Genomic DNA, 11,947 nt, shown 5'->3' on the forward strand with positions numbered 1-11,947 from the left:
TTAAAAATTCATTTCCTACTAACTTATGGGACCCTGTCTAATGGGGCCTAAGGGGCTTAAATATTTGTGCGACAAGTTGATGGCGTGGCATCGAGTTGATGATGTGGCAATTGTATGGACGCCCGCATTTTACACTATTGCACGCATTTCCATGAATCGTGTTGGGAACTCCTAGCTCTAGCTTTCGAGACAAGATGCTTCTAGACTTGAAGCTTTTCATGTGTACTGTTTTTTTTGGAAGGCCCACGGCCTATAAATCGAGTCACGGCCTCAGTCTCTTGCAAATTAGCTTGGGAGCGCTGCTGAGACGAGGACTCTCAGACATTGTACTTTGTGAAGCATTCATAATAAAGAAATACCAAAAGGGGCGCCAGTCTTTGGGACCAATCTCTCTGGGCAAGAACTACGCCGTGCCGTGTCGTCTCTCTCTCGGTTTTGTTCAATTCTTTCACTTTTCTCGCGTGTTGTGGTAGATTCTCGGCTTCGTGTGTCCAAGTCTGTTACAAGGTGCATGATCCGCTTCATTCGTCCTTATTAAAGTATCATATCTAAAAAAGTTGTATTTTTTTATTCTCAAAAAATACATCTAGTACATGTATTGTACACCGTGTATTAAACACCCGTATCGTAGCTGCAATGTTTGGTGGTATGAACCAAAATGAGTGGACAGGATTGTCAGCACTCTTTGGCGCATCTCCATAGGTGAAACAATAAAGAAGAACCAGAAGGGGCACCAATCTTTGGGGTCAATCTGGATTCTCCCTTCCTCCCTCCTCTCTATAGGCGAAATGTTGGATTCCATTCACATGTGACATGTCACACAAGCAAAGCTACAAGCAATCTAGACAGCAATTTGGTTCCATTTTGTGTTTTTTGCCCTTGGTGGTCCCAATTGGTCAATTTCATTTCACCTATGAATTGCATCCCATTTGTAGAAGCATTAACTCATTGACACAATTCTAGTGCATAAAAAGTTCCACCACTTTCGCACCAAGAAAGTAACATAGAGTGCAATAGAAGAGGATTGGACAAACCATGATACCACTGAGTGCTACTACAACAAAGCCTATGTTTGAGAAAGGCAATAAGTACATGGCACGACCGTTAGCTCAACCACCACCCCTAATGTTAGGTGCAGCGGAATGAATGTTTGAATTCTGAAATGTGCTCAAGGTTCCTTTTGTTCTTATGGAAGGGAGAGCCTTCCGTTCTTAATGAGAGTGCAATGGACACATACAAAGTGAATGGACACTATGCGTGAAAGTGTATGAGATTGAGAGATAGAGAGAGAAGAGAATACAACACCAGAGACGTTGTAAAACCCTCCTTCGAAGGCCCCACTCTCTATGGCGAGAGCGGTCTACTTATGATTGCACAAATCTCTACAATGCTTGGACTTGCCGACGATGTCGACGACGATGAGTACGACGACGAGATGGGTTGAATCTGGAAATGCTAAGGGGCTGAAATCTGCAAATCTTTATCTACTGAATTCTAACTCTATGTCGATGACGATGTAGATGGCGACGATGCGTTGAATACGCAAAAGCTGAAATCTACGTTTTCCAGGCTGAAACTGTAAACCTTGCGGAAACTGACCGTGCGGCGAGGAACTGCTGCGGGAAGGTGAGATTTGCGAGGTTCGGGACTTGTTCTGCGGTGTCTAAGGGCTGAAAACTGAAAACGCTGATGGTTCTTGATGTTCCGTCGTGGTAAATCTGCAAAACGTTGGGGCTGATCTGCAAATCAAAAACACTAGGGATGAATTCTGTGCTTGTGCAAAAACGCTAGGCTTCTGCTGTGTCCTACTGTCGCCAGGTTGATCTACAATGCAAAACGCTGGGGCTGATCTGCAATGGAGAAAAACGTTGGCTGTCCTTGGCTGAAAACGCTAAGTCTCCTACCCCGGGGGGGGGGGGGGGGGGTTCTTGCTGAGAAGTTGCCTGTTGAGCAAGGTGCTCCTGCTGCCTCTTCGGCCAAATAGTGCTAGTCTAGGTTTGCTTATATACAAACTTACTCAATTTGCCCTACCTACTTTCCAACAAAAATCACTTAAATTAATAAGTGAAAAATGTCAAAAATAGGTAAAATAGGCTAGATGCACTGGAAAATTCCCCTGAAGGATTCTGATGGGAATGCTTATAATCATGCTGTGCAACCAGAGGATATGCATCTACACTAAGTGTCTGGGCATGCAGTGTCTGCGAACGGACTCACAAAAGTGCCCGAACACTTCTAAATCTAAACTGACTGGATTAACTGAACCCTTGTCGTGCTGTAGCTTGTCCACGGACACATAAGGTTGGATGTGTCACGTGACATCCCCTCCTTTTCAAAGTGAAGTATTGGTACCGAACTGTATGGCGTCGAGGGAGATCGCCAACAATATATGGAATCCTGGAAAGGAATCTTCGCCGGCCCACTCTGATGTGTGGGTCGTGCGATACTTGAACTTCATAAAGGTCTGCAACGCTTGCTTCTTTGGGCCGCGCCGAAAGCGACACAAAGTCTTATGTGGCTACTTCAATGCTTCAACTTCGTCGAGAGTCACGCTTCTTTCTTCTTCAAGAATCTCCATGGATGAAAATTCTTGAAACCACTTCCAACACAAAACCATGAACATACCTATTCCATGTAAAGCGAGTGGAAAAAATCTTGTCTACCTCAAAAGACTGTGCATGCAATGTAGATGAACAAAGAGACGGAGTGCCAAACCATTCACCACACATACACAAACAATGAGATCGAATCTTTCTCTTATGATCTAAAGCAATCAACTGTGGCAATTCACAACGGAAATGCCCATGCTTGGTGCTCATACTTTCATGTGCTCTTTCTACAACTGTGTCGTGCCAAGGAAGAGACATGGAATGTGACTTCCTTACATACATACTTTTCAGCTTTTCATGAACAATCCGCATACATTCGTGCTCATTCATGAGTGAAACGTGCTCAACATACAATATATCATGCCTAGGAAAAGGGATCACATAAAGAGACTGACAAAAATACAGGAAACGATCACGAATGGAACACTCATACAATGCGTGCTGACTAATCATGCGAACGCTTAATACTTCCTGTGAGGGTTCTTTGGACCGAGGCTCGAGAGCCAAGATCCGTTCTTCCTGAAGGGGTGCTTTGGACCTAGGCTCGAGGGCCAAGATCGATCCTTCGTGATTGATCGAATCTGCAACAAGGTTAGCTTCGCTAGAAAAAGCATCAACTAACACATCATCCTTGTGAACAATCACATCATCTTCATGCAAATCATCATGCTTGTGAAAAATCACATCTTGATCATGCAAGTCATCATGCTCATCATTATCATCCAAATCATCATGCTCATCATTATCATTCAAATCATCATGCGTATCATCATGCAAATCCTGTGTGTCATGCTTTGGAGAAGTAGAGACTGAGTCTTATTTTCCTGATTCTGTGCAAAGTGCACGTTCACTTGAGAAAAGAGTAGCAAGAACTCTTTCATGTGTTGGTCGCTCTTCTCTTGTCTTGCTTTGTTCTCGCGGTCATATTCTGCTTGTTTTTCGTTGTTCTCGCAATCAAATTGTGCTTGTCTTTCTTGGTTCTCGCGATCCAATTTGGCTTGACTTTCTTTTTCTTCCAAGTCGTACTGACGCTCTATGGCTGCCATTTCTTCCTTGTAGGCCTTTCTGTCTGCTTCTCTTTCTACTTTTCGTGCTTTGCGGTCTAACTTCATGTCCATCACCATCTTGTCGAAAGCCTCCATAGGAGTTCATACAATCCTTGACGTAGATGGGGAAGGGGAGGGTCGGAAAAACCTCCTGGTAGGGAAAATTCTTCTTCGCCTCTCTCATGCTCATCACCTCTAAGCGAAAGTATTCATTCCGCTTCGAGTGATGACCATTCTAGAGTCGTGGATTCTTGTGGTCTAGGGTGCTTAAGTTCACGAGGAACTTGGGTTCTTGCGGGTCTTGAGTTCTTGGGTTCTTGAAGGTCTTGAGGTTCTTGAGCTTCTTCTTTAGCTTGCAATCTATGTTCAAGAAGGATCTTCTCTTCACCCGAGTTCTGCTCTTTTCCGCGGACGCACCCCTTGGCGGCCTTGCGCTCACACCAAGGTTGCTTTTTCCCACCTCACGTCGATTGGCCAGCCGCTAAGTGCACGGTCCGCTCTCAATGAGTAAAAAGAGGCACAAGGGAAGCCTGGAATCCCTTCTTTCTTGGGATTCCTGTCACTCTTCAAAAACACGATTAGGAATCGACACGCCCAAGCGAACTTGGGTTCATGCGACCGCAACAAGCAAAAAAAATTCTTGTGGTTCTTTCCTTGAGTGATACAGAACACTGCCAAAGCTTTGATATCAATGTTAGGTACAGCGGAATAAATGTTTGAACTTTGCTCAAGATGAGTGCTCCGAACTGTGCTCAAGGTTCCTTTTGTTCTTATGGAAGGGAGAGCCTTCCGTTCTTAATGAGAGTACAATGGACACATACAAAGTGAATGGACACTGTGCGTGAAAGTGTATGAGATTGAGAGATAGAGAGAGAAGAGAATACGACACCAGAGACGACGTAAAACCCTCCTCCAAAGGCCCCACTCTCTATGCCGAGAGCAGTCTACTTATGATTGCACAAATCTCTACAATGCTTGGACTTGCCGACGATGTCGACAACGATGAGGACGACGACGACACAGGCTAAATCTGGAAATGCTAAGGGATTGAAATCTGCAAATCTTTATCTGCTGAATTCTAACTCTATGTCGATGATGATGTCGATGGCGACGATGCGACGACGGCACGCTAAAAAAGCAGATGCTGAAATCTGCGTTTTCCGGGCTGAAACTGTAAACCTTGCGAAAACTGACCGTGCGGCAAAGAATTGCTGCAGAAAGGTGAGATTTGCGAGGTTCAGAACTTGATCTGCGGTGTGTAAGGACTGAAAACTGAAAACGCTGATGGTTCTTGATGTTCCGTCGCGGTAAATCTGCAAAACGCTGAGGCTGATCTACAAATCAAAAACGCTAGGGCTAAATTTTGTGCTTGTGCAAAAACGCTAGGCTTCTGCTGTGTCCTGCTGTCGCCGGGTTGGTCTACAATGCAAAACGCTGGGGCTGATCTGCAATGGAGAAAAACATTGGCTGTCCTTGGCTGAAAACGCTAAGTCTCCTGCCCGAGGGGGGGGGGGGGGGGGGGGGAGGGGGTCTTGCTCTTGTTGCCTCTTTTGCCAAATAGTGTCAGTCTAGGTTTGCTTATATACAAACTTACTCAATTTGCCCTACCTACTTTCCAACAAAAGTCACTTAAATTAATAAGTGAAAAATGTCAAAAATAAGTAAAATAGGCTAAATGCACTGGAAAATTCCCCTCAAGGATTCTGATGGGAATGCTTATGATCATGCTGTGTGCAACCTGAGGATATGCATCTACACTAAGTGTCTCGGCATGCACGATCTGCGAACAGACTCACAAAAGTGCCAGAACACTTCTAAATCTAGACTGACTGGACTGACTGAACCCTTGTCGTGCTGTAGCTTGTCCACGGACACATAGGGTTGGATGTCACCTGACACCTAAGATATCTAGCAAGTCCTACTTAAACTATACCAGTAGGAGATCCGAACACTATAGTGACGTCTTCACCTTTCACAACGTGGACTCCAACCATTCCTCTTCGCATGCAGTCCATCGCCCTATTGCCTTGGCCCTGGTACTGCACTCTACTCTGCCACTAGATAAGAAGCCAATGCACAAGTTAATTTGCCACCCCCCCTCAATAAGAGATAGTAAATAGACATCGTCGTGGTGTTGCCTCTGGATACCCTTTGCTCCTCTCTTTAGTCAAAGCCAGCATTAACTAAAAAAAGTGTTGCAATATGCGGGATCAGAATTTATAAAAAAACTTAAGAACATCTTGAGAGGAAATGCAAAAAAGACGCTCGAATTCAACGATAACTAAAAAATATAAGGCCTTATAATAAGGCGTTTGTTAAAAACGACAAACAACGATAGGGCACTTGCATTGCTAGCTGAAACCAAAGCAAGGGGATCTATTGTCACAAGCAAAAGGGCAAATCACATGCCACGTCCTTCATCTTTGCTGAGGGCCATATGCGACACTTGCCGTACCAAACAAGAGAGAGAGAGAGAGGAGAAGAAGAAGAAGAGAATTTTAACATCATACGAAACTATCCCAAGAGACCTTAAAGATCTATCCGACCTGTTATTCAAGAGGGAAATGGCATAACCGAGAGAGAGAGAGAGAGAGAGAGAGAGAGAGAGAGAGAGAGGCCAAGTATCACAAACTGTTGACGTGTCATTCCACTAAAGAACGGAGCCAACCTGGCCTAAATCCTAAGTGAAGAAGCTGAAGCAATAGAAGAAGTTTTACAAACTTACAAAGTCTTGCCGAGTGGCCTATTTTTAAAGAAGAGTTCCCACCAACATATGGGACCCCGTCTGATGGGGAAGTGACATAAAGGCATTAAAATAAAGCAAGCCCACACACACAGACCTGATGACGTGGCAACTGTACAAAATTCCGTGTTTCACGCTGACCTGCTAACGTGGTAGCCAGTACGGATTTCCGTGATTTACGTTGGGCAATTTTTAGCGCCAGCTTTTGAGGCCATATGCTTTTGAGTTTGACTGTTTTTCAAAGCCAAGGGCCTTTAAATATGTGCAGAATGCTCATTCTCTGGCATGCTTCCTGGACAAGGTGCAGAGTTTGGAGTACCGGCGTTGTACTCAATTCAAGCAATACAAAGAAATACCAAAAGGTACGACAATCTTTGGGGCCAGTGCTCTTTTGGGGTGGAACTCCGCCACTCCCCCTCTTGTGTCGTCTATCTCTTTCAATTCGATTGTTATTTGAAGTGCTTAAAGTTGTTCAATCTGTTCTTTTCCATTGGCACGTGGTGCCCGTCTCGTGACAACAAGCTTGAGATGGCTCCAATTATCTTTGACCAAATGCATACGAAGTGATACATCCCATAGAAAGTTGTCCGACCCAACCTAAATAAATTGTGTCAAAAACGTAAAATGACTACCTTAATAAATAGCTATAATGTGCACTTTCACATGAGATGCATAACTTTAACAAAGGTATTAACCTTCTCAACGCTTAGCTTCTTTCAAAAGGGCTTAAGAGTACTTCTATAGTGTTTGAATTTCCTTGTGCAATATAATAGTCTCTTAAGGCAATATATATTTTTTTCCGACACTAAATCTCCACCCCATCCTCATGATAAGAAGTCATCACCTTCACATTATATCGAACTTTGATTTGTCTAGACATAAACATGCAAGTACACACAAGTAGTGCTTCTCACTAAATATGTCAAGTACATACACCTAAAATCCATGAAAATCCATCCCAAAATCACCTTAGAAAATTTATGAAATAATATCAAATTTTTAACATGTCATCACCTTAATCTACATTATATCGCATCCAAACTTGCATCTCCTAATTTCGATTTGTCTAGACATAAACATGAAAGTACACACAAGTAGTGCTTCTCACTAAATATGTCAAGTACATACATTTAAAATCCATGAAAATCCCAAAATCACCTTTGAAAATTTAGGAAATAAAATCAAATTTTGTGAAATAGCCTAACAAAAGAGAGCATTTCCAGACACTATCTTTTTTCTTGACACTAAATTTGCACCCCATCCTCGTGATAACATGTCATCAATTTACCCCTTCTACATTATATCGCATCCAAACTTGCATCTTGCATCTTGCATCTCCTAAGCTTGATTTGTCTAGACATAAACATGCAAGTACACACAAGTAGTGCTTCTCACTAAATATGTCAAGTACATAAATCTAGAATTCATGAAATGCCGAATTCACCTTTGAAAATTCATGAAATAATATCAAATTTTGTGAAAAAGCCTAACAAAAGAGAGCATTGCCAACAACTTCAAACCATCATAATGGGCATGCAAATACACGTCCACATGAAAACAAAATATATAGCAACAATCAGACTAATAAAGCAAATGTAATACTACAATGATATCTGAAGAGAAAAGGGAGCTCTCCAATTGCCAATATTTGTAATTTTTATATGCACATAATTAACATGTTTAAGATAACACGTTCATATAAGTAAAGCCTATATGCAATATAAATCGCGTAGACACCATACTATACTAGGCCAAACACGAGATCTAAGTAAACAAAGTCCACCCCTTTTACTTTAGATTTGAAATGTACGACCCGTATCTGTCCGCACTGCCAAGCTGACACAGTGCAGTCATCAGAAGCCAAAAGCACTTTTGGGAGAGACACATGATTGCATTCAAGCTCCAATGCAACCTTCTCGGCTACTCCCATTAGAATTTCAAACATGAAATGCACAGAGTCCCAAGAACGGATAAAAATGCTATACGAATCTTTTTCATCCCAAAGTTCAAACCAACCCCATGCACAAGACGACAATATCTCAAGCTATGATCAAGCAAAGAAGATACCAAGAAGCCACCATTTTCCACTTTTAGATTGGAAAATTGGAGGAGCTCTTACAGTAAGTATACAAGCAAGCACTTCTCAACAACCACGAGGAAAAAAAAACTTTTGCCTTTGCAACTCTCTTAAAAGTCGTATGATTTATATACCTAGATGATCCAAGATAAGCCCAAATTCACCCTTAAAGGAAAGTGCAATTCTGGAAGAACTCTTAACATGTACAAGATGGGAATGGTGGCAGCAAAAGGGGGGCGGGAGAGAGAGAGAGAGAGATGCAACAAAAGAGGAGACAAAAAAAAAGGGACAAGCCGTGCTCTATACAAAAGTGGTAGCTCCAATACTGGTGAGTGAATTGACGACACCACCCACTATAAGTATGGGTGTGCACGGCTGTGTGGCTCTCCTAATAAGCACCCACAACCCAACAACGGGGAATATGAAAAAACACAGCCCTAAATTAGGCGGCCCTACTGAAGTGGGCCAAATCATGTCTGATCAATCAGAATCTGGGACATGCCCAAGACCCAACCCAAAGAGAGGAGCCTCCAATGTTTGGCACAGACACCAAGAAGCCCTCACTCCTTAGATCTAGACATAAACTTACAAGATGACCCCAAAAGCTCTCACAAGCACACCTAGCTTTCTATAAAGCACATCAGAACTTAGCTATGGAGCATTTACCTCATTTTTTTACAATTTTGCACCCGTACTGTGCTAAAAGGAGGTTCTAAATGCAAGAGCGTATGGTCAATATGATTGGGAGCTCAAGGAAAGCCAAAGCAATCAAAAATCACTGGTTTCCCTTCATGCATAATTCAATAAACGAATCAAGTAACTAATGCCTCCCACAGTCCAAGCTATGAGGGTTCTGAGATTACAGAAAAAGTTACCCAAGGATTGATTCTTTGATATATGACTGTGTAGCTGAAGACAAGTGTACCTGTGGGTTGGTTCTCAAGAAATCCAAAGCACCTGGAGCAGCTGCTCCGAGGCCTGGCATGCCCTGAATCAATAGAAAGTTTATCCACAAATGCACAAAGAAAATCTTAATACATTTGGCATTGATGGCGCCTAACCTGAGGAAAAAGATCCAATGGTGCTGCATTCGGGCCACCACCAGCTGCTTGAGCAGTTGCAACTGGAGGAGGTACTGTTGTTGGAGCTGGCACTGCTGCTGTCGCTTGGGCCTGTGCTGGCGCACCCCCTGCGGAGCCAGGTGGACGTGCAAAGGGTGTGGGTGCTGGAACAGCAACCTCTGCTGAATCTGGTATACCCTGGCCAAAACATCATTACCATAAATAAAGTGCTCGTCCCCTTATACGTGAAAGCATCGTTGTGGAATATTTACATTGTACAAATAATCAACAGCTCGCTCTGGATTGTTGTATGCAGCCCGCAATGCCTGTAATACTGTCTGCCTATCCCAGTTTCCACCACCCATATCCAGAATCCACTCCACTGTTTGTTCAAGGTTTGTGCCTGCAACAAGAGTTGATGCTGCTTGCTCGTATACATTAGTGTTCCTGGTCATAAGCGCCACAAATTGTTAGCTACAACACAGCTTGACCATACAGCAAGACAGCAGCCTTATCTCACCGTGCAGGAGCTTCTTCTGCTACTGGCACAGCTACAGGTCTGAACACTTCATTACAGTCAAATAATAAGCAAACCACCAAAAAAAGAGAAACGCAAAATATTGAAAACTTCGCAAAAAGAGACTGACGGTGTAGGAGGGGCTGTTGTGGCTGGAGATGCAGGTGCTGCAGGGCTAGGGGCTGGAGCTGGCGGCAATGTTGTTGAAGGGACCTAAGTACAAACTCAGCTCAATCTTTTAGCACCTTGTAGTGCCTTATAGCCAGCAAAGCAAACTCTCAACCATCATACAGACATACCTGAGTTCCACTTGGTGTTGGCGCTGTAGTTGATGCAGGTGTGGAAGACGCAGAGGCAGCTGAACCAGACGACGTTGCCTTGGTCTGAAGTTCGATGAGAGAAGAAAAGCATGAGACAGTGCAAGATTATTGAACACAATTAAACTGCAATCAGCATGAGCAAAAAATGATCTACCAAAACCGTCTTTGCTACAGTCCATGCAACATTGTTAACACGGATAGAAAAGTAATGATGACATTCAGATTCAGATCTATCAAGTCAAAGAATTGTACATTACATAAAGCCTTTCCATGTTTGGTAATGGCTCTTGGTACATGGACTCAAAGACCACAACAGCTACATTGTAGAGTGCAAAAACGAATCAAGGGCTAAACTGACCTTCAAATGGAGGGCAAAAACTTGATTTCTTACCTTTGTTAACATTACAACCAAAAAGCTGTTCTCTGTCACATTGTTTTCTTCCATTGTGGTGTCATCTTTCAAAACCTTGCCCTTGTAGATAAGCAATTGTTGTGCAAATGGAAAAGTATCCTTTCCCTGAGCACCTTCGATCCTCATTTTTACGGCCATTACCTGCCATGGATTTAAAAACCCAGGGATCAAAAATTGTTCACAAAATTAAACCAAGTACTTAAAAAGAACACCATGTACATGCTGATTCGTATAAAAGCACCTCACCTCCAGGCTTCGAGTGTTACCAAAAAGAGCATGTGAATCAAGCCTACTTATCATGTGCGTGCATACTATATAGTACAACTTACTGTTAAAGTTTTGATGTTTCTTTTGCTGTTTTGTGTGTGTGCCCGCACGCTTGCAGTGCATGTGAGTGTTAGCAAATCATGGATCATTTCATCCAGCAGCAAAGGAATGTCTTAAACAAGAGAAAGAAGCAATCAAGGGCAATGGCGAAACAGAGCGGAACCCTAAACGCAGCCCTAAATCGGAGTAAAGGGTAGCTTACTGTGTCTGACGAGCCGACGTCCACCTCGAATTGATTGCCCTTAAGGGTCTTCACAGAAATCTGCATGCTTGCCTTCTCTTCTGTGTGGCAGTCGAACCCACCTTACGTTCGAAGCGTGCGCTGCGCGTTGCGTGAAGAGAAGACGACTTTGCTGCCTGTGTAAAGAATGAGAAAGTACTGCTTTCCAGTTCCCAAAGTTCCTCACGAATATTCTAAAATTAAAAGGCCGCCAAGGAGTTCTTGCCTAGAGCAATAAACCCCTAAAAAGGAGCCGATCTTTACTCCACTAAAGTTAAGTACCTCAAAATGGAAGGTAATAGCAGCGTTAAATATGAACATGGATTTCTTTGCCAAACCTGGGTCTTGAGCACATTGAGCAACACAAGTGCAGTACTGGTGTCAAATCATTGCAGGATCCATTAACAATGGGGTGTGATTGGAGGTAGCTCGTCTTTTGCGTTAGTCATCGGAGGGGAGGGCTTTGGATTCCACACTAACATGCTAAAGAGCGGCCTCAAAAAGGGAGTGTCACTTAACACACAACCCTGTAAAATGCAATTGATCAATTGAGAACCTTATGTGTGCTCATTGAAGAAGGGGATGCAGCATGTACGTTGCATACGTGGGGAGAGA

At 43.2% G+C, this 11,947-nt stretch overlaps 1 protein-coding gene across 1 annotated transcript in view; it reads right to left on the reverse strand.

Annotated features, from left to right (window-relative positions):
• The window catches only part of LOC147461208 (ubiquitin receptor RAD23b-like), a 38,799-nt gene extending 27,285 nt beyond the window's left edge, over nucleotides 1-11,514 (reverse strand). The window contains exons 1-8 of the mRNA XM_086508818.1: nucleotides 11,315-11,514; nucleotides 10,765-10,926; nucleotides 10,353-10,436; nucleotides 10,184-10,266; nucleotides 10,057-10,095; nucleotides 9,809-9,983; nucleotides 9,537-9,734; nucleotides 9,401-9,463 (exon numbers count right to left, since the gene is read on the reverse strand). Coding sequence (XP_086364944.1) covers nucleotides 9,401-9,463; nucleotides 9,537-9,734; nucleotides 9,809-9,983; nucleotides 10,057-10,095; nucleotides 10,184-10,266; nucleotides 10,353-10,436; nucleotides 10,765-10,926; nucleotides 11,315-11,380 — 870 coding nt within the window. The 5' untranslated portion in view covers nucleotides 11,381-11,514. The remainder of the gene's footprint in view (nucleotides 1-9,400; nucleotides 9,464-9,536; nucleotides 9,735-9,808; nucleotides 9,984-10,056; nucleotides 10,096-10,183; nucleotides 10,267-10,352; nucleotides 10,437-10,764; nucleotides 10,927-11,314) is intronic.
• Between the last annotated feature and the right edge of the window lie 433 nt (nucleotides 11,515-11,947).

The sequence above is a fragment of the Adiantum capillus-veneris genome, chromosome 3, assembly GCF_014529385.1.
Source record: "Adiantum capillus-veneris isolate H3 chromosome 3, ASM1452938v2, whole genome shotgun sequence".
NCBI lineage: Eukaryota > Viridiplantae > Streptophyta > Polypodiopsida > Polypodiales > Pteridaceae > Adiantum > Adiantum capillus-veneris.